Raw genomic sequence first — 22,914 nt, 5'->3', positions numbered from 1 at the left:
CACTGTGGGATCGGGGTGTAGCCTAGCGACAGGATGTTGATAAATGATGTGGAAAGGAAGCCCACAGAAGGTCTTTACAGCACAAAGACAAAGCAAGGCAAGTCTGACATTTGGAGAAGTTTCTCAATTCTCCATGAATCTCTTTATTAATAGCCTATAAAATGACATGTGTTCTCCTGCGGGATGGGAGAAGACACAAAATCAATGCATTTCTATTCTTGTGCAGGCATAAATTCTCAAAGTTTTGCGGGTGTGGGCGGGAGTGGACATACACATTGCGGGAGCGGGCGGGAGTGTAACACACATTGCGGGTGCGGGCAGTAATGGTCAGAAATTCAGTGGTACCCAAACCTTAGTCTGAAACATCCAACTCCAGAATGAACTACTGGTCAGGGTTAGGCTGAATGTGGATGGGTGCAGAAGTGAATTTGTCATTGAGCTCTTGGAATGCCAGGTCTACTTCAGGGGTCCAGAGAAAGGTGTTTTTTAACAGAGGTTAACTGGTTAGGGGAGATGTAATGATGCTATAGTTGTGGCTAAATCTGCTATAAAAGTTTGCGAATCCAAGAAATCTTTGGAGTTGCTTATGGTTGATTGGAGTGGGCCACCCTGCCATGCCTTAATTTTTGTCCGGGTCCTTTGTAGCTGAGAAAGGAGACAGTAGGTGCTTGAAAGTCATGTTTTTTAGCTTTGATGTAGAGACGGTTCTCCAGCAGTCTTTGGAGTACACAACGGACATGCGGCCTGTGTTCTGTGGGAGATTTAGAGAATATCAAGATGACATGAAGGTATACAAGGTATACAAACACGAATAGGTTTAAATAGTCATTAATGACTTTAAATAGTCATTAATGAGGGACCAGCTATTTGAAGTGGCCTAAGGGTGTGTTAAAGGCTGTTTTCCACTCATCTCCCTCACAAATTTAGACTAGGTGGTAAACATTGCAGAGATCAAGCTTAGTAAGATGGTGGCCCCCTGGATGGGTTCAAAAGGGGACGTGATGAGTGGCAGTGGATATTTATTTCTTACAGTGATTTGATTTAAGCCCCAATAATCAATGCAGAGTCTCAGGCTCCTATCCTTCTTATGTACAAAGAAGAATCCTGCTCCAACTGGAGAAGAGGACGGCCTAATGATACCAGCTGCAAGAGACTCACGAATGTAGAGCTCCATGGCTTCACGCTCGGGATGGGACAAGTTGTACAGTCTGCTGGAAGGTAGGGATGCTCCAGGTAATAGATCTATAGTGCAATAATAAGGGCAGTGAGGAGGTAAAGACGAGGCCCTGTCTTTAGTAAAAACAGTGCCAAGGTCATGGTACTCGGTAGAAACCAAAGACAGGTTCACCGGTGGAAAAGGGGTACCAGATGGTAGTCAGCTGGAGGACTGGGGAGCTGCTTTGAGGCAGCTAAAGAGGCAGAAGAGACTCCAACTCTCAATCCAGCAGTCAGAGGGTGTGTAATGTGAGCCAGGGAAAACCAAGAATTAAACAAATGCTAGAGATGGGGAACAAAAGGAACTAAATGTTTTTGCAGTGGTTACCATAAACAATCAAGGTGATGGGTTAGGCTTTGTGTGTAATAGTGGTTAAGATACCTCTATCCACAGCCGTGACCAAGATGGGTGAAGGCAGGGGTTCTAGTGGAAGAACTAGCCGAGAGGCCACACCAGGATCCAGGAGGTTTTCATTCGGCTCCTCAATCAGCTAGTGGTAAAAGTTCTTTAGTGGAGTTACCAAACTGGATGGTCACAGGTAGTGTTAAGTGAGGAGGATTATCATTCTTTGTACTGCCCACCAGTAATCCTGCCAATACTGGTGGGCTGGTTTGGCCACACTGGACAGGTGGCAATGGAATGTTTCTTGGAACTACAGTAGACGCCCTTAACCGGTGAAGATGTTCCTCAGGAGTGAGTCTCGCCTGACCCAAATGCATGGGCTCTGGGAATTTCTGTGATAGGTGGTGAGTCTGGCAATACGCGTCCAGTGGAAAGTGAAGAGGTGGAAGAATTGGTTGAGGTCCGCCGAGATGGTGGTAGTTGGGTACGTGAGGTCCTCTCCGTCCTCCGCTTGGCTAGCCAAGTTTCTATTTGGATTCCCACGCCGTCCTCCTTTGAGATCCTCAAAGGAGGCCAACTGGTCTTTCATTTTATCATTGAATGCATTCAGCAATACCCCCTGTAGTGCATTTGACTGCTATCCAGTTTCTGCTGCCACAATGTGGAATTAAATGATGAATTCAGCTATTGACCAACTTCTTTGTTTTAGATTTAAGTCTTTTGACAGCATTCACTTTGCGAAGAGGATGATCGAATGTTCTCTTAAATTTCCCCTGAAATTAAGTAAAAGGATAAGAGTCAATAGCATTTTGATGAAAAAAGGCTAGTGCCCAGTCTAGTGTTTTACCTCTTAGTAACCCAATGATGTAGGAGATTTTTGAGGACTCAGTGGTGAAGGAACGTGGTGAAGGAGCAAAAGCTAATGAGCACAAAAGCAGGAAGTCTCCACACTTGTTGATATCACAAGAGAAGTGGTCTGGGGTTGTTAAGGAAGCATCACTGAAGACTGACTCGGATGGAGCATCATGGCTGGCTAAGAGCGGAACTGGTGGCAATGTGCCTGGATGGGAAGGGCAAGCAGGCAGGTAGGGGAAACAAGAATCCAACAATGAATGCTAAGTCCTTAGCATGAGGATCCAGATTAAGCAGAATCGACAACAGAACTAAAGAAAACAAGGCAAGTTATGTACTACAAAATAACTCTCTATGGAATACAGGAGTCGGCCTAATTACAACTGGTGAAGTTGAAACAACAATAGAATGATTGCAACAAAAGCTAATTATTGCTTGAGGAACTAAACTAAACTGATCTTTTCAATGAAATTTTCATCCTTGGTGGACACGAGGCTTGGACAAGAGGACAGACTGAGCAGGATTGCCACATGTGTTAGCAATAAGGTCATAAATCCTCACTTAAGACAAGCTCCTTTGATCCAGGAGATGATGAGAAGCTTGGTCTCTCTGCTCTGTCATCATGCTTTGTTGTGGTTAATTCTTGATGATGACCTGTGCAGTTTTCGAAAGATAAAATGCTCATTTGAGTTGATTAGATACATTTAGTGTTTTTATTTTTCCATATGTGATTTATCATCATCAGCATTATGTTGATGTAGATTCTCAGTCATCCAGGTCATGATATTCCTAAGAGCTTGAACAAAGGCAACAGGACTTCTTGAATCTTGAAGACATTGAAACGTGAAAGTCGAAACGCCTGTAAAATCCAAGAAGAAGTCCAGTTGCCCTTATTCAATGCTCTTAGTATTGTCAGTATCAATCTAAGAAAAAAAAGTAATAATGAAAAAAGCTCATTTCAGATATGGGAGCAGCAAATCCTTTATGGACATGGGACAGTTCTACACTTGCCAGATGGGGTAGACTGTTCTGGTGAGGTCTGAATGACAATAGACTGTTTGAAACAACTGACTTTCATGTGAGCACCTCGACACACTTGATAGGAACAGTGGTGCCGGGTAAAGTCGAATCAGGTCAACTCTCTTTGTCTGCTCAATTCAAGTCAAATTTTAAAAGTCAACTTTCAAATCAGAATGTATAGATTCTTTGTATTAAACACACTACATAAAAATAATTTGGGATTTCAAAAAGGAAGACGATTCATTCTAAAATCACAAGATCTGGTGGAGGACGGCGCACTGTGAGTGCCCTTGTAGCTGCTTTAATGTTGATCCTCCTACATTATGGTCACAAACCCTTGTTTTCCTCCTCCTGCTGTTGTTGCTTTGGCTCACAGTCATTTTGTCATCAGACTCTGTTTAGTATGTCTGGTATGTCTGGAGAACGTGGATGATGTAGCTTCATTAACAAAGACAGCAGATGAGTCACACAGGGGTAAAACCTAGAGAGATAAACCAAGTTGAAGCCTTGGGCTGAGAAATGCTGAATGCCGCTGACTAGTTCAGACAACACATGCCACAACTGCAAAACTCGTTCACAGCAATTCCTACAGTTGAGGTGTTTTTAGAGATTTAGGTCCAGACTTTCGCCACAGTTAATTTCCACTGGAGATGTGTTCTCACAGCTAGAAATATTACAGAGTGATGAGACATGTTGCAAAAAGTGCACTGTGAAAAGCACTGTTTGCAGCAGTTAATGGGGCTCGTCAAAGACTCCTTGATTTTTGTGTTTTTGTGTTGATATCAATACCACTTATATTTGGATGCATAATGACTAATAACAACTTCTTATTTGTTGATAGAAAGCAGTATCCAGCTCAGCATAAAATAGGATGAAGCAGAAGCAATAGTTCACCCCAGTGAGGACATTTTTAATGGGCTGGAGTATTAACTGCTGCATTCAAGGTTGTCAAGGCAAGTCAAGTCAAATTTATTTGTATAGCACATTTCACGTACAAAACCATTGAAAGTGCTTTACATAAAATAAAAGCATTACAGCGGGGAGCGGAACAAGCATTAAAAATATGTAAAAGGATACAAAGAGAAAGAAATAAAATAATTAAAATTATTAAAAACAAGCAATAGTCTAGATAAGTTAAAAGGATGGTCTTCACTTCATAAAACATAGCTGGCTGGAAAATTTCTACAATAAGTCTGGAACAAATGCTGCTCACATACATTCCCGACATAACATATCAAGAAACTTTTGTGGCTACTGTGCATGTGTCAAAATAATTTAATACTGTTCACTAATTAGTTGATTGATGAAGAAGATCTGGAGCTAATTTCACACATGCTTCGTTGGTTTACTAATCAAGCAAAAGAAGTCAAATATTTTCAAATAGTTTTTTTTAATTAGGGTTTTGTGACCGATAGACAAAACTGAACATTTGGATGAGTCATGTTGAAGATAGGGGGCAACAACTAGAAAAAAACATATTTGAGAAATGAATTTTCACTTAAGGCAGTATTCATTCAGCTCCAGCTTTTCAGCTGTGATATTGTAGCTTTGTTTTTACTGATGTTTAATTTTACAGTTTTTTTTATAACTAATCAATTTGTGGTTCTGTCTATAAAATGTGCAAACAAACACTGAGTTTGTGATTAGTAAAGCTGTACAATATCACCTGCAAAACCTTAGAAGAACAAAGGATTTATATTTTTGCTTGAGAGAGAACTAAGATGATGAATAGAATGTTAATCTTGTTGTCTTATTAATCTTTCTGTCAGATAATCAATTAAGTAAGAATGAGCGAAACATATTGGGGTAGTTGAATCATTAACAGAAAGAGTTTAAACTACAAACAAGTTTTAAAATAGTTTACAACGACAAAATTGTGGTAAAAAAAAACTTTAACTCACCTCATTTAAGTTTTACTTCCAAGGAGCTAGACTTTCTTGTAATCTTTTAAAGTGGTCTTTAGCAGTAGTTCCCTAAGTAGTCTTTCAAAGATTTTTCTTTGGAGATTGACTGTTTTTAACTAATTTTCAGTCCAGTCCTTGAACTTTACTGTTTACTGTTGTCTCTGAGACATAAAAAGATGACCCCGTGTAGCACCTGTTTTCCAGGCAAGATATACAGAAATGAGGGTCAGCTCAAGACATTTGCACAGTATTGTACATGCCACTGGATTATCTTAATGTTCATTGTTGACACTAGTTGTAGAAGGACACATTGCAATGAAAAGATTTCAGCAGCGCTCTGTTCTACAACAGGTCTACATAAAGCTTGTCTCCATTACAGCAGACAAGCTTTGTAATGGAGCTCTGGCTGGACTTTTTTGTCCTAATGTATTCTCAACAAAATTTTCAGAAAATCTGCAAAATAACATTTAAGTTTAAGCGTATTTTCATCCAATGCTATCTAATAAAGGATTTGTTCATACGGCTAAACAGTTGCTAGTGTAAATTCACCTATAAGAACGGTAGAAGAAGAGGGAGAACCTCAGATGAAGCAAAGCAAATGATAAGTAAAAGCATGATGACAGAACTCATGGTGAACAATAGACATTAGGACTGTTGAATAGTATAACTATGTGCTCTTGGTGAACTTATGGTAACAGGCCTAGTGCATTTGTAAGTTTCTGTTAGTAATCATAAATTATTTGAACTGATTTCCTTTGCATTTCCTTTGTTAGATGTGGTTAGCTGTTTGAAATATATTTATGACACCTCCTGAAACATGATTTCTGTGCAACATTTTAGCAACTGATATTTACAGTGCCACTCATAACTGAAATGGGCCCTAAAATTAGCTCAGAGCTGCACATTTTTACTCTACTCGTGTTTTTTCACAGTACCAAGGTTTAGAGGTCTCTGTAATTATGTCAGTGTCTATATGTGTTGATTGGATTGCATGTGGCCATTTTGTCACAGTTTTTTTTTTGTCATTTCATAACAACAATGACTGCTATCACTACCTGTGACCATCCAGCTCTGTGACTGTTTCACAACAATAATGTGAATCTGTCATTTCCTTTTTTAAAAAATTCATTTTCATTTCTGGAGAGTTTCTTTTCCTTGGTGCATTCATCCAGGACTCATGCACACCTCTTACCAATGTGACTGAGAAAGACAATCCTCTTAGCGCAGAGCCTGTTTTATTTCTAGGGCACTGAATGGCTCTTTGCAGAACTCGTGTCAGTTCATCCGAGCAGTCGGATATCCATTTTCTGTTATGTCTCTTTGTCTGCTACATGGTAGGGTCTTTCATGAAACGCAACCCCCTCTCCTCCTCTTTATGGCTCGATCCGGCAGCTGTGGGGTTAATGTTTACCAGCAGCACAGGCAGAGAGGCAGGAGTTGTAGGAGCAGGAAGAGGAGGAGGGACAGGGGAGAGTAGCAGAGAGATGGGGGCTGGTCCACAGCTGTTGTAGAAGGCAGGGTCTATTGGGGTAGGAAGCTAGCCTCACTGGTCCCGAAACAATGGGAGACATGGCAGCCTCTGCAGACAGCATAGACACACACACAATGCACATGCCCAAGGACAGGCCTCTTGTAGCTGCAGCATAGAGGAAACCGGCTTCCTCGCCTCACTTACAAAGTGACGGCACATTTAACAGGGGAGAAAATATTCTCCTCAGATGGCTGAAAACAGAAATGTAGGGTTGCGGCCTCTATGTTTTTTTGGGTTGTTTTTTTTCGCTTTTCTCCTCCTGATGCCATATATTTCATTTTGCTGGAAGGAGATCTGATATGCTCTGACTGGATGACTGAAAAGGCAGTAGGAGCAAGGTGAGCTGACACACAATTTGTACTTGAAGAACAGGGACTTATTTGTAGATGTGTGTAAGGTAATGCAATATTTACAGCTGACATGGTATTTTCAGGGCCTACAGCTCTGTGTCCTATTGGACTCTATATCTGGGTTGAAATTAAGCACATATTTTATTATTGTAATTCTGTGTGGATTTTGTATGCTGTCTTGCCATGATTAGACATTGGACAACTCTTAGAGCAGCTTTGATTGACTTTATCTTTAGGTTAGCATAGATATGTGGGCTAGCTCTTTTTACAGCAGCAATGTGAGCACTGTTACTTCTCTGTGTTATTTTAGCTGAGACACAGAAGCATGTCGGACTGTTTTGGTTGCAGCTAACAATGTGCCATAAATCTCTTGAATGGCTGTCGGAAAGCACAGTCTGTGTGAATGCTGTGTGGTTTAGTTTGTATCAGAAATGGAGGTCCTGTGATTTCTCTCAATGACGACTGAGTGTAGAGGTAGCTTTGCAGAGATTTAAGAAGGATCCCTGTGGTTTTTTTAATTTAATCTTTCAGATATATATGGAGAACATCCAGTTGTTGAGGGTCATTTGGGGAAAGGAGCTCCCTTCCTCCTCCATCCCCCTCCCCCACTTTCTCTCCATTGCCTCTACTTCTCATCCCAAATAATGCTTGTGTATGATTAGACTTGGTTTGTGTAGCCAAACACCAGACAGGAAGCAATACAGAGGGAGCCTGCAAGCCTGATTCTGCCTCTCCCACATCACTCCTCCTCTTTGATACTTGTCTACATCTGTATTTATGGCACAGTTGATAATGCAGTGTCTGCAAAAAGAATCAAATTTGGCCTACTTTTTTTTTTTGGGAAGGGGGATACATCCAGTCTTGTTTAATTCCACCATGTGAGGATTTAGATTTTTGTCACATTGTTTACATCTCCCACCTACACACTTTGCCGACACAGCAAGTACTTCAGTCAGTGCATTTGCCGATTGGCAGATGGAAAGGGAGGTGCTTGACATATCCTCAGATGTACTTGCCTTTGCCAAATCCCCAACAGTGAGACTGACATGATTTAAGAAGCTTTTGTGCATTTCTTCTCTCTGCTGCAGCTGAGGCGCCTTTGATTTATTTTTTTATTCCACGCCCCCATTTCATGAATCTAATCATCATCTGCAGCATTTCCAAAAACCTTTTTGAAAGCCTGGTTACTATACATTTCAATATTTCTTTCTCTGAAATCAACCATCACAAATCAAAGTGTCTCCTCCGCGAGTAAATGCTTTGGATATACAGTCACAGAGGTGTTTTGTGCCCTTTGCTTTTGAGCTTTGTGATCTGCTGTCTGTGTGAGCCGGTTTCCTGACATGGATCACAGATCACAGTTTTGTTTCCCAGGACCAGGTGTACAGAGTATGGGACAGCCACACCAGAGGATCTGCTATTAAAACCCAGATTTAGTGGGCAGATGCTCAACACCTCTAATCCCATTTCAGTTGGGCCAGATCTGGTAGGATCAGGGTCAGCTACTCTATAGACTGCTTTTTTAAATGAAGAGTTGATGGTGCAGCTCAGTGCCGAAACAAACCTTGCTCAATGAGACAAAAAGCTGGACGAGGAGTCTCTGCAGTAGACACGGTGTCCCATTTATTTTAGATACTAATCCTTTGTAGCAAGGGAAGCTAATTAACAAGATTGATGGGGAATCCCACATCAGACGGAAACATGAAAATAAAATCATAGTGTGGCACTCTGTGCATCCTGTCTTACCAGAAAGACTTAAAAGGGTCATTCTTAAACTGCTGAATTATTCATCAGTCTTTCTTTCATTACACTTTACAATGACTCAGAGATTAAAGGAAAGATGAGAGGAGGAGATATTGTGGAAGAAAGCAAAATGGAGGAGTGGGGGCATGCAGGCTTTGCTGGGCTGGTGTCTGCCAAGCCCTGGTATCTCTCCAGGGGTAATGGAGCATCTTCCTAGCTGCCACAGCTTCTAAGTTTCCTGTTCACTCAGAGTCGAGGAAGGTTACAGCCTCAGTCCACCACAGCCCAATAGAGGTGACACTTCCCAGCATAATCCTTGCCATTGAACTGTTGAAGCTCTCATTACACACAGCCTTCTTGTGGTTTTCTGTCTTATAATTGAGGAGCCAAAAAACGATGTACAAAGATGCAAGGAAACTCCTTAGTGTAGGAAAGAAGAGGCTTGGAACGGGTTTATTAAAACTTGTCCTTGTGTTCCCTTAGCTCTGTGGTATTGTTGATGGGGGACAGAGGTGCCTGACCAGAGATCCTCTTCTAGAATCCTAACAAGAGCTCAACCCACATGTAAGTGTTTCCATATTTTGTTATTCTGTATGATTTGTTGATTTTTCAGCCTGATAATTCTGTAGCATCTAAGAAAATGTACTGATTCCTTTCTTAATTAATCTTTTTGTTTGTCTGTCATTGATTATTTCTCTTGTTGTTTTTGTCACCAAAATATCACATAGTGGTGGATATTATCTGTCAGCAGGTGACATCCTCAGGATAGTGTAATTTTCCACATAAAAGTTAAAAAAAATCCAAATATAGTAAAGTTTTACTTATGCAAACCTCAGAAAAGCAGCAATACATGACTTTTTACCGTAATTCTGAAACAATTTACAAGATTTTTTTTAGCTTCACATTTCTTGCTTCATTCAGACAAAACATCACATTTACAACAGCAACTCCTCTCAACTTACAAGTTGGAAAGAAAAAGATATTTTTTAGTTAAAGAACGAAATCATTTTATTCACGTCGTTTTTTTTAGTTACTGACTGAATATGTAACAGTTTACAGAAGATTCCTTTATGCTGTCCATTAACTAATGCGCTAATGCATCTTCTTTATTGTACAGTTCTGAGGTTTTTGAGCTTGTAGTTGAAAAGTTGAAGAATTTGTGGTCCCTCTTCCCTGTTTAATTTCCTTTGTCTGTGCTTCTCATCAGGCGTCTTGATAAAGAATAACAACATAAAGTTTGAAAAAAAACTGAAAAGCTCTCCCTTTAATGGCTGTATGCACCCATGAAAAGGTAAAGCAATCTTTGGAGCAGTTGCTGCTGGGTAATTTGTAAAAAGGACACTATGGCTCTTTATTTTACTGTAAAGAACAGGTTAGTTTTCCTCTGGTGTCGAGTTGCATTGTGTTTGTTTGCTGATGAATGCACCCCACTGTCCTCGCAGCTCACATTCTTCATACACAGGTTTGAGTCATTTTAAGAGGGACAAAAGCAGCACATGCTAACTTGGCTCTGAGGCTAACACATGATCCTGCTTGTTTTGTTCACTGATTGGAACCTTAAGCTGTGAACGCAGCACCTTGCTGCACTTCGCGAGTGGCAGTGTTTTTGAAAAGGGTACATTTATGATTATGATTACGATGAATTGAACTCCTATTGGCTTGAATTGAGATGACATTTGTTGTAATTTGGCGCTATATAAATAAAACTGAATTGAATTTACAGATAATTTAAACAAAACAAAAAGCTTTGTGCTGACTTTGACCTTTCCGCCTATCTGTTTACATCTTGGGTTTCTCCTTATCATTATCACTTAAAAGCATCTCCTTCTTGTGCCGATAAAGTACAAACGTTTGAAAAAAAACAGTAATTCCTGTTATGCAACACTTTACAATGAGGCAACGGACTATCAAACATGTAATAAATGCATGAAGAGAGTGGAGGGGTGATCAGTGCATCATGGGAGATTTCCAAGCAGCCCGGGCCTGTAACAGCATAACTAAATGATGTGTGAGATCAGCCACTCTTATAGGAAGCAATTGATTGTTTCACTGTTGCTGTCAGACTTTGGTTGTGACACATTTTTACCCATCAGATGAAAAAGTGAAAAATGTCAATGGTGACATATTCAAATAGTTTTGTTTTGAACCCAAACTAGATTTATTTAGTTAAATATTATACATTAGAAAGTGGGAAAGCTTCACATTTTAGAGGTTGGACCAAGCAGACTTTTGGAATATTGATGATTAAATGATGATCATTTTTGATTAATTTCAATTTTAATTCTAGTTACCACATTAATTTTTATTGCTATTGTATTTCTGTACTTTGTTGAAACATATTTTCTTGCTCGTTTGCAGCTTTTCTTATGAAAGTTATAATTATTAAATATAATATTATCTTCCACAAACCTGAAGCAGCAGAATCCGTGAGCCTGATGTTCGGTCTCCAGTGCATGATTGTACATTTTGTCTTGTTTAGAACACTGCAATTCAAGATGAAGGTTATATTTTTAAGTTTAGAAATCTTCACTGAGTGTTAACCTCACAATGACATCATCAGGGTGACTGTGAGTATGAAAAATAATCAGATTCAAAAATTTAACAATCAGGTTGATGAAATGGGATTAAAAGTGTAACTCATACAAAGATTAATCTTGAGTCCTTTTGGATAATAAACCAACAGGAACAATTGTTTTTTTTCATAAATTCTTCTTAGAAATGAATGCTAATGTCTTCAGAGTATTACATTAGAAATCAGAGCAGAGCAGCAGCGTTACCCCTGTTTGCATTCCTCTCATGGTTTCTTTCTGACAGCACCAGCAGCTGTGACTCCACACTGCAGCCCCTCTGGGACACAGCCTCTCGTCAGCCCTGTCAATGAGCCTCTGTGTGCAGTTTCAGGCCAGTCACAGCATCCTAAACCACAGTCCCCCTGACAATACTGCAGTTTAGAGAGCAGCCAGCAGCACTTTCTTTGCTTAATTTTCCCCCCTCGCTGTGTTTCCAGACGATGTCTTTTCAGACATAAAGGCAAATTCTACCTGTGAATCTCCTTTTAACAGTAAGACAGTTAAAGGGTTATAGTTTGCAATATAATCATAATTTGCAAAACATTTTCTCAAACGAAAGCTTTTAATACTTTTCTTTGCTCGACATGATATTGATAACTGAATATATTTTGGTTTTCAACTGTTACTAAAACAAACAGGATCATTCTCTGAAATTGCACCAGACATTTGCACAATTTTGTGACCGATTAGTGAATGTGTCACGAGACTAATCTTTAATGAAACCGCTAACTGAAGCCATTACGCCACACCCACTCAGTCCTAATGAAGAAGTTTAATTCTGTAAATACTTAAGGAACAAAGAAAATGAAAATAATCCAGAATGTAAAGATGAAAAATTAAGTAAAAAATAATCAGTCAGAAGTAGAAAGCAAGTTTGAAAAGTTGAATTTAAACAGATTCCAGTTTATTCCGGTTAGTCTCAACTTGGTGCAGTATACAAATCAAAAGCTGCTTCTTTGTATTTGGTTTTAAAGTAACGTTCAGGACGCTAAAGTGGCTTAGCAGCATGTCAGAAATGTGTATAATTAGTCCATTAATTGGTTAATTATTACCATTTATTGCTGATTATTATCATTAATGGGCTTTCCAAAGAAATAATTTTTTAAATGAAAATTTTAGTCAGTTGATCTCTGGCTGTATGTTTTTTTTTTTTTCACAGTTCACTGAACTTTAACAAACAGGTAAAGACACCACTAAAGATGCTGCTGAGGAAGCTAGGATCAACATTAACTAGCAGAACAATTTCTGATTAAAGAATTGTTAGTTGCCGTCAACTAATAGTAGTGTTATGAAAGACGTATGTGAAGAAATGTGATAATGACTGAATTCAGTTTAATTTTTTTTTTAATCAAAGGGACTTCAACCCAGTTTTTTAGATTTTTTTAAGAAACCACAGCTGCGAAGGCAGAAGCACATTTCCATATTATATTTAGCCTAACCTTTGTTGTCTTTTGGTTGACATAGTAATTTTCATGTGAATGCTTGTACAAAGATTCGTTCACATTTGGTCTGCCCGGAGCAGCACGGCCAAAAAAAAAACATGCATTAGAGAAGAGAAAAGCTGGTGTTATAACCACTCATCATTCTTGCAACCAAGGTCAAAGGGATGGGGAATATCTGCTTCTGTTCTTAAATGGGCTTTATTGATCAGATTTCCATTATATGTTTAGATTTGGCTGTGTTGAGTCAATCAGAGCTCAATAATCAGCCTACACTTTGCTGCTTTGGATGGTGGTTTGTCCATACGGGTTCATAATCAGTGACGTTCAATAATCTTCCTGTAAATGCTTTGCAAACGGCTCCTGTTACACAAAGTCTGGCAGGTTGGAAGCTGCTGAGCAAATTGCTTTTATTCTTATACTTAAGAATGTGTACACATTTAGGTTTTAGTGGTATTTGTGTAATTTAAAGCTCCAGTGTGTAACATTGACAGAAATACAAATGATACTGGTGTTTTTTTTCATTCGTGTAGTTGTTTTCCTCACCTTAAACGGCAAGTTTTTTTTTTTTTTTTTAAACCTGGACCTTATTTCTGGCATAAAATAACATTTTGATGAAAGTCTATTTAGATGGCAAGGCAAGGGCAAGGCAACGCAATTTTATTTGTGCAACACAATGTGCTTTACTTAGCTGGAAAATAAATTACAGAATAAAAGGATGAAAAGATAAAAACGTGCAAAGACACGTAAAACAAAGCAAGACAATAAAACCTTCTGTAACAGCCCAGAACCAGAAGTAGTGCAAGATGGAATTAATAAAATGCTTTGGTAAGAAAAAAAGGATAAGACAAGTAATAAGGAGATAATAAACACTCAGGAGTATCTGTAACTCTAACCATTGGCACCCATCATCACATTTCAAAGGCCCAACAAAACAAGAAAGTTGTGAGCCTTGATTTAAAAGTAGCAACATTTGGGGCACATCTAAGTGTTTCAGGGAGTTTGTTCCAGAAATAAGCAGCACAATGTCTGAATGATGCTTTACCATTTTTTGTCCTTGGACTATAAACCGTTAGCAGACCATTTCCAGATGACCTAAGGGTTCTTGATGGTTGATAGAGAATAAGAAGATTTAGCAAGTATTTTGGGCCCAAACCATTTAGGGATTTTTAGACCAGCAAATTCATTTTAAATTCAATTCTCTCACACAGAGGGAGCCAGTGCAAAGATCTGAGAACTGGTGTGATGTGGTCGTATTTTTTGGTTTTTGTGAGTACCCATGCAGCTGCATTATGAACACACTGCAATTTTTGGATTGTTTTCTTTGGGTCTTCAGATCACTCGAGAACACATCTACTAGGTTGACGTCATCGCCGCGCGCCACTGCAGCTCAGCTCATTCACTCCGTGCTCTTTGACGGTCGGCTATTTTCACACGAAGTTGGCTACTGCTAGTTTTGTGCAACATGGCAATTTGGAAATACGCAATAGCGAACCATGTTACCAGCAGCAGTAGCAAATTCCGTGTAAAGATAGCTGATGCTGCAGCAGCGTGCGTTGATGACGTCATCCCAGTAGACGTGTGTGTAGAAAGCCCCCGATAACCCCCCACGATAGCAACAACAGGCAACTCTGAACTCACTGGGGAACAGTACGCATTCATTCATTCATTCGTCTTAAAGTATTGGTAAAATAAAGACAGATAATGCTTTATTTAGAGGCTGTATTGTCTATGCCCCGTTCACTCTTGTTATATGGATATACGAGGATCTAAATAGCGTCCAAAGGACGCCGACTTTCACCAAAATGTTATCAATGATTAAACAAACATATTTTATACCAGAAATAAGGTCCAGGTTTAAAAAAAAAAAAGACTTCCCCTTTAAAAAAAGAAACATTTATGTCCGCAGTCAATACATTAGTTTCTTTTTCCTTGTCCTTTGAAAGTCGAACCATTTACTGGCTGCAGAGTGAGCCTTTTGTATTTAGCTCTTCCTACAATATTCACTCTGGACCTTTCAAAGTTGTTGCTGACATTGCTGTCCAAGTCTCGTGCCACCACTAATTTCTTAATATATTTTCAGCAGAATGGGAAATCGATGCGCTTTGCTGAAACTTGTACAAACAAAAATGAAACTACAGTATGTAAAGCTAAAAAACAGAGTTTGTACAATTCTAACTAATTTGAAAGTTAGTCTGACCCATCTTAGACAAGCTCTCGTGTAGTTTTTTTTTCTTCTTCTTTAAGTAGTCTTCAGGAATAGTTCTCCAGGCTTCTTGAAGGACATCCCGAAGCTCTTCTTTGGATGTTGGCTGGCTTTTGTTCCGTTCTCTGTCAAGATGATCCTACACTGCCTCAATGATGTTGAGGTCCTGGCTTAATGGAGAATTTATCGCTCCAAAGAACTTGTTAGCTTTGATTTTTAGTCCACTTTTTATGTATTTTGACATTTCCTTTATTCTTTTCCTAAAGACTAAAGAGACAGCCATTTTTCCATGGAAGCCATTTCTGATTAGGTTTCAGTACATTATTACACTGATTCATAGGTAATTCATGGCAAGTTTTGTGTTTCCTGACCAATTTTTTTAATGAATTTAAAAGCAGGGTATGTGCAAAGACAAACAACTGTTTCTTAATTAACAAAAAAAATGTTGTAGATGAACATCATTCAATTCTGATATTGCTCACAGACTACAGCATCCATTCCCCAAATATTTTAGTATTGGCTTGGCTTTTCATTACAAAATGAATGAGCGGACTATTTGATTAACAACATCAAACCAAAGTTTTAAAATGGAAGATTGAATTAAAACAGCTTGGTGCAGAAGGTTTTAGAAAACATTAATCAGTGGGAGTAATTGATTAATATCTAAGTAAGAGACTGAGGTTAAATGCACTGCATTGAATGCTAATGGTATAGAGGGAAAATGTGCCCTGGTTTGACTCACCGATGTGTTGTTGACACAGGTTAATAAACTGTGGATACTCAGAAGACTTTCAAGAGGAAGCAATCCTTTTCTTCAAAAATTCTATAAAAACAACCACGCATTAGTTGTCAACATTATGTATAGTACAATTAATAATTAAAACAAAAAAGTATTTCATAGGATATAAAACATAGTGAGTGTTGAACATTTCAATGTTTCTGCATGCATTAAGTGCTCATGGCAGTTTCCGTGTCACATGTCCAAGTCAGGAAAACTGTGCCAATTCCTTATTGGCTTTCAGCCACAGAATCAGGCTCGTCTCATCCGCTCTAAAGATACCTTAAGAAGTGTCAGTCGGATCTGGGTTCAAGTTAATATGCCTACTTCCCCTCGCAACCCTTTGCTGCTCTCTCACACACTCCACTTGAGACATACCTGGAGTCGAGCCTACTAGACTGGTTCTAAGCCATAGGCCCTGCAGTACACCACGCTCACGGACTCTGGCAGCCGGTGTGCTCAGCGTGATGCTGCAGTTTGATTGGTGGATGTATTGAAGCAGAATATGCAGGCTCACCTCTGAACACAATGTGTGCAACAGTGTAGTATGGATGGAATAATATGTTTTAACAGTGAGCCTCAATATCCAGTAGCATTGTGACATAATGACAAGTTCTGCAGTGTCGAGCATAGAGAGCTCCACTTTGAAGCAGGATAGAAATGAGATGCTGTTGCAGTCTGATAATCAGTGTGTCATGGTGATAATAACGTTATTGTCATTCGTTCGATTAGAGTTAGATGTGGAACAGGCCTGAGTTCAGTTAAATGCTATTTCCAGGGGTTGCTTGGAAAACTTGATGGGGGGGGGGTTAATGTAGCAACACATCATGAGCTGGTCCTGAAACAATCAATGACAACCATTATTTATTTTCTTTCTTTCTTGGTTCCTTCCTTCCAGGCAATTGTAATACTTAAAGCAAACATATATACCATTTATCCGCTCAAAGAATTATATATATATATAAGTGCTATAAATATCTAGCTTGTGCCTTCCCAAAATGAAACTTAATGTTCCTGTATGGCTGATGTTTCTGTTACTGGCAGCACTGATAGTTGCAGCATCATACTCTGTGTTGCAGATGAGAACAATGTCTGATGAAACAGAGCAGAGAATGTGTGATGAGGATTTTGTATCAGACGAGGAGGGCGAGGAAGGAGATGTGGAGTCTTACTTGGAGGACAACAGCAGCGAGCTCATGGACAGACTGAGAGAGCTGGAGGTGAGGAAGCTAACAGAATGTGTTGACCGAAACCTTTTCTGCATCTTTTTAGTCATTCCCTCCCCACCAAAAGAGGTAACAAAATTAGATTGAAAATAATTGTAATATATAAAAGGAAATTAACTGCTCACACAAATAGATATGCTAAGTTAATAAAATATATTCACAATAGCTTTTTTTTTTTGCTTTCACTATCAGTAACTTTGTATTTTCTTCAATTGTAAATCTATTATTTAGTGAATACAATTTCAGAAAATAATTCTCTCAAACGAAATATTCTCTTGTACCAACTTGGTTGTTTGACAGCAAAAGATGATTAATGAAGTGTTTCCCTATCATTTTCACGTCATCAGTTGATGAGGCTCTGCTGGAGGCTCTCCAGTTTCTTATCCCAGTGGTAAAATAGAATAAAGACGATGTTGGTATTGTAGTTAATAAAAGCTGTTAACTGTCGCTGTAATTCATGTAATACGCATTCAAGTGTATTAATGTTATCTATAGCTACAGATAGATAGAAACAACTGGCCTGGATGTGATCAAAGGTAATGAAATTACAAATTTGCACGTTGTGTCACTGACGTTATTGCATATTTATTTCCAGTGATATTCACGACTGCTATTTCGATCTGCTACTTCTACCAGAGAACCATAGCCAACAGTTATATACGCTTGGTACATACATATAAAAAAAAAAAAATGGATTTCATTTGACTGAAAAATACTTTTTTTCTCCAAAATTCCTCTGAGACACCCAGATGTTCTGCTTCCCTCCTCAGTTTTTTCAACCATAGAGCATGCTAACTAACATCTTGCTAAGTCAAGGTAAAAGAGGAAAGTCTGTCTGTGAATGTATATTATTGCATGATACAACTACCATATAGCACACGGGGTAAAACTAAACATTTCAACATTACTTATTTAAGGGGTAAGTATTAAAGGTAAGTAGAATGTGAACAAGACTGTCTGCTGGACTGCAGAAAGATCCTGTAAGTGGGTTTTTCCTGAAGGTGCATGTTTGACTGAATATGTGTGTAACAGTTGTGCTGCTTTCATAGACTTTTCTGTATTTTATTGAACAAAATGGCTGACATTTTAATAATGAAGCCATTTCAAAAGTTTTTGAGGCTTGACATTTTGTTTCTGTGTTCTCTTTTTCCTGTTATTATTTGTGGGGTTGAAGTGATGCAGTTTCACTGCTTGGCCAAAAAAAAGAAAAACACAGCCCAGTGTCTGTACTACTACAGGATTAGAATCAGGAAAATGTTTTTATTATTAGTTGAAGTCACAAAACACCCAATTATAAAAATAACTGCGGCAGTATTTGCAATAAACTTTTCTCAAATATGTCAAGGAATTCTTAACTGTTTCTAGAGAACTTCTGGTTGTCGAGGGATCAAAGAAACATTTGGGTCAAGTTTTTTTTGACAGAAGTACACTTGAGGGGTGTTTGCTTGTGCATGGAACATTCCCTACCGTGACTACCAAAAAATGGAATCTGTTTTTCATGTTGTGTTGCAGGCAGAGAATTCTGCTCTGATGCTGGCAAATGAGAATCAAAGAGAAGCTTATGAGAGATGCTTGGATGAGGTGAGCTCATGCTGAAAATGATTCGAAAATCTGCTCAGTGAACTTGCTGTACAAACATTAATTCATGTAAATATTCTCTTATTTATCAGGTGGCTAACCATGTGGTCCAAGCTCTGCTAAATCAGAAGGTAACATTAAATATTATTTGGCTGTCTATGTTCATGATGGACCTACTGACATTCATCATACCTCACTGTTTTTTCTGAGCAGGATCTGAGAGAGGAGTGCATTAAGCTGAAGATGTTGGTATTTGACCTGGAGAAACAGAACAGAGCTCTTTGTGAGCTTTTTCAGCAGAAGCTGCCAAACCACCCCACTGCTCACTACCAGGTAACTCAACTCGCACTCCTCTGTGACAACTCCTATCTGATATAAACAGTAATAAGTACTATTTCCCTATTTGTTCATGCGGACATCTCCGACTCTATATCAGATTAAGCTGCAAAGCTTCACTTTTTTTTATTTCAGCCTAATCCTTTCTAATGCTGGTGAAGCAGTAATGATCTCAGGCATTTCTACTATGCTCTATATTGTTTAAACAGTTTCCAGGATAATGCAGCCCCTAGTTGTCTGAGTATATAATAGCCTGTAGTGTGTCCTAATTGTTTCATCTTGCAGATCCAGGCGGGACCCCTCCCAGACTACAATGCACAGTTTCATAATGACTCGACCAAACAGGTGGAGTCTGCACAGACTGAAGCACAAGCCAAGGTGATTATCACAAAGCCAAGCAGCAAAGCTTTATCAAACATTGAGAGAGAAACAGTGTTATTATATCATCAGGCTCTGAATGAGACCACAATCCCCACTTGTATGTGACATTAGAGTCATTTGCTATGCTTTCAGTAATTGTTAGACCTTGCTGCTAATCTCTCGCACACTAATTTCCTGTACGCATACACTCAAAGGTCTTCGTGAACCGAATTGTTCCATTCTACTTCAAGTGTCAGCTTTTAATAATGTGCTGATATTATTCTCTTTCTTTCCAAAGGGAAATGGCTATCGCGCACAACATGCCTCCCCAGGCCCTCGTGGCCCTGCTGCCTCAATGGAGGCCCTGTCTCCCTTCTTCAAGAAGAAAGCACACATCCTGGAGGTTCTGCGAAAAATGGAAGAGACAGACCCCCTAAAGTTTCACCCATCCACCTCAAGCTTGTCTTTCTGCGACTACAGTCAGGTGCTGATGTCAACAGAGGCTGTGTTGGCCACTGCGGACCCCGTCCCTCTACAGTGCAAATCCCACCACACACACTGCCACTGCTCCTGTTCTAACAATGAGACACACCAGCATGTCAATGGTGACGGGGCAGTGAAGTGTGAAGGAGGAAACAGCTGCTGTTTACACTGCAAAAGAAGCCTAGATAGTCCCCCAAAGCCCTGCAACCACATCTGTAGTCCTTTAAAAGCCAACTCCATTCCCCAAAGCCATGTTGCTCCTGCAGCTGCCATGAGCCAATGTCTCAGTAAGACCAGACCAGGAGAGTCTGTAACCCCAGCCAAACAATGCACTGTGAATGAAGCCTACCAGAAACCAGAGGGCACCACCACCCACTCGTTAGTCACAGAAACAGGTCATCAGACCCTTGAGGTGATGGTAGTGGAGCAGGACAACTCTGAGGGTTGCCTAAAAGCTGGTGTTTCAGAGGATCTTACTAGTTTTTGTGCCACCTCCTACCCGCCCAGCTCTGTGAATGAGAGCTCACAGATCTCCCACTGTGACATGGATACAAGTGATGATGCTCACAACGGCTTGGCATTATCCTCCAACAGCATGTTGAATGACCCTTCATCCATCCCTGAGAAAGACAGCACAGATCAGGAGTCTGTATCTGTTAGAGCCGGTGCGTCTGTCAGCCCAAGCCCCTCCTGCCTCAGCGACGTCAAAGCCGCAGCCATTAACTCCCCATCCAAACTGCTCAAATTCCTGAAGATTCCGTCGATAGGGGAAAAGTCTCAGCCTCCAACCTCAGCCATCCGCCTCAGCCCGCAGCTGACCCGCAACTCCAGGATCCCCTGTCGCACCAATAACTACGAAGTGTACCACTCTCCTGTTCCCACACGCAGAGCCACCACCACAGAGAGGTGCAGACAGCCCCCTCCCCCACCGTCCAGGTCTGAGTCCTACCCTGCCACACACTCAGCACCAACTTCCCCTCCACAGCCTGAAGACACTTGTTCCCCACAGACTAAGGAAATAATCTACAGTAGCCTTTCTGCGCCTAAAACCAGTGCTGGCTCAAAGTTGGGGGCTCCTTCAGCCACATCCTTGTGCTCACCCAAAGTTTCTCAAAGGGTTCCTCATTATGAAAATGTCTGTGAAATGTCCAGCTCTAGAGACGAGGAACCAACCCAAGGTCTCGAAAAAAGAACCACTCTTCCTCCTCAGGCAAAGGCGAACAGTGAAAGGAAGCTTGTTAAATCGTTACCAGAAAGTGTTCTGAATCCTCCTACTCAACAAAAGCAGTCATCCTCATCGACTTCAGAATCCACATCAGATGATGAAGAGGATTCAGACAGCCCGGTGTGGGTTAATCATCACAGTTTACCCAACTCATCTGTCCTCAGCAAAGCTCCTGGCAGAACAAATTACTCAAGAACCACAGAGAAACAAGAGAAAGACATAAGAGAAGCCAAGGTGTCAAAGTCTGAGGTCACCCCACCTCCTCCTCCAGTCCGTAGGAGTGACTCCTCATCCATCCCTAAGAGACCTACAGCTGGGGCAGCAAGATCTCAAGCTGACTCAAGCCACCACGCTTTCAAAGACAGACTTGCTGCACTGGGCAAGTTGAGGAGCTCTGAGGATTTACAAGTCAGTCTCAGGCCCATTGACACAGTAAATGAGGGCACCCATGGAGAGGAAAGGAGCAGGACAGCAGAGAGGCCCATTGAGATCCATAAAGAGGAGCAGAGACATTCAAAATACACAGACTCTTTGGATGGTAAGCCTAAAGGTAGCAGTGTTGGTTTGAAGTATCCAGGCTCATCTCAGCTGTATGAACAGGCTGTCAAATCTCAATCATCTGGTCCAGCTGTGGTTAAACAAGAATTGTGCGTGACTAAACCAGAGGGCTCCAAAAGCAAAACTGGCCTGCCGTCTCCCAACGCAGATGCTTCACATGTACTACGCAATAACATTAAGTGTCCTGGCTCTCTGAATCTATCTTATAATGTTAAGGCTGGCCTTGGTTCTCACAGTAGCAACAGCCCCAACAAAATTCCCCCAAAGTCGCCATCTAAACCTTGCCAAGGCCCTTCTGTCCACCGAGGGGGGAAGTCATCAGAGGCACCACGTTATTCATCCAAATCAGAGGAGAGGACCAAGATCAGTGGGAAAGGGAAAAAGAATCCAATGTATGGAGACAGCCTCCCACCTCCTCCACCAAGACCTCCTACATCTGAGGCGGAGAAGCCGTTGCAGCCAGTCCCCAGCCCCCACTCTGCTATTGAGCAGAAAGTGATGAAGGGCATTGAAGAGAACATGCTAAAGCTTCAGGAGCAGGACAGAGGAGGGCAGGGGAGTGAGGTCAAGCAAAAAGCCTCCAATGGCATAGCCAGCTGGTTCGGTCTGAAGAAAAGTAAACTGCCTGCACTGAGCCGCAAGACTGATGCCACCAAAGCAAAGGACGAGAAGAAGGAGTGGAAGATAAACATTCCGTCAGTGGGTAGGGACTCTGTGAAAATGGCCACCAGGTGTAAAGAAGGAGTGGAAGGTCTCAACATCTCGACTCTGATGGAGAAGGCTGAGGGGCTGAGGAGAGCCCTGGAGGAGGAGAGGGCCTATGTGGAGAGGTCAGGCAGGGGCCACTCCTGTGAGGTGGTGATGGACCAAGCACAGGGACAGTTGGCTGTTATGTACAGAGGAGCACGCTCCGACAGCTTCATGCAACAGCTGCTGAACAGGTGACAAGTCAAGGATGTCTAGTTCATAACAAATGCAGCTTTACATGCCTCAACGTCACAGAACATCATGCTCAGTGTTCTTTTTGTAAAGGTTGTTTTGGGTTTGAATGAAGGAGTTGTGAATGATCAAAACTCAACTGCCCCAAAACCCTGCCTCAGTATTTTCAGTGCACATATTTGTATTATGAAGCCACACAGAACCGTTTTACTCGTCAGTACCAGAGTAAGAGTGTATGTGCAGTACACTGTTTTCAGT

The 22,914-nt window shown here is 40.6% G+C and overlaps 2 protein-coding genes across 3 annotated transcripts in view; one reads left to right on the top strand and one right to left on the bottom strand.

Moving 5' to 3' along the window:
- Positions 1 to 22,914, bottom strand: part of LOC140271521 (tubulin alpha-1C chain-like) — a 366,226-nt gene that overhangs the window by 144,032 nt on the left and 199,280 nt on the right. The window lies entirely within an intron of this gene.
- nckap5l (NCK-associated protein 5-like) overlaps positions 1 to 22,914 on the top strand; it is a 44,267-nt gene that overhangs the window by 15,605 nt on the left and 5,748 nt on the right. The window contains exons 1-8 of one of the 2 annotated variants that reach the window (XM_072367818.1): positions 6,795 to 7,203; positions 9,442 to 9,522; positions 17,031 to 17,171; positions 18,690 to 18,758; positions 18,848 to 18,886; positions 18,969 to 19,088; positions 19,377 to 19,469; positions 19,750 to 22,658. In XM_072367818.1, the coding sequence (XP_072223919.1) occupies positions 17,031 to 17,171; positions 18,690 to 18,758; positions 18,848 to 18,886; positions 18,969 to 19,088; positions 19,377 to 19,469; positions 19,750 to 22,658 (3,371 nt within the window). In that variant the 5' untranslated portion in view covers positions 6,795 to 7,203; positions 9,442 to 9,522. Of the gene's footprint in view, positions 1 to 6,794; positions 7,204 to 9,441; positions 9,523 to 17,030; positions 17,172 to 18,689; positions 18,759 to 18,847; positions 18,887 to 18,968; positions 19,089 to 19,376; positions 19,470 to 19,749; positions 22,659 to 22,914 lie in introns of those variants that run through there. The other variant, XM_072367817.1, reaches the window with a different exon arrangement.

Source organism: Leuresthes tenuis, unplaced genomic scaffold (genome assembly GCF_036924035.1).
Source record: "Leuresthes tenuis unplaced genomic scaffold, fLeuTen1.0.hap1 SCAF_16, whole genome shotgun sequence".
Taxonomy (NCBI): Eukaryota; Metazoa; Chordata; class Actinopteri; order Atheriniformes; family Atherinopsidae; genus Leuresthes; species Leuresthes tenuis.
The sequence above is the reverse complement of the archived record's forward strand: the minus strand, read 5'-3'. Positions and strand labels throughout refer to the sequence as shown.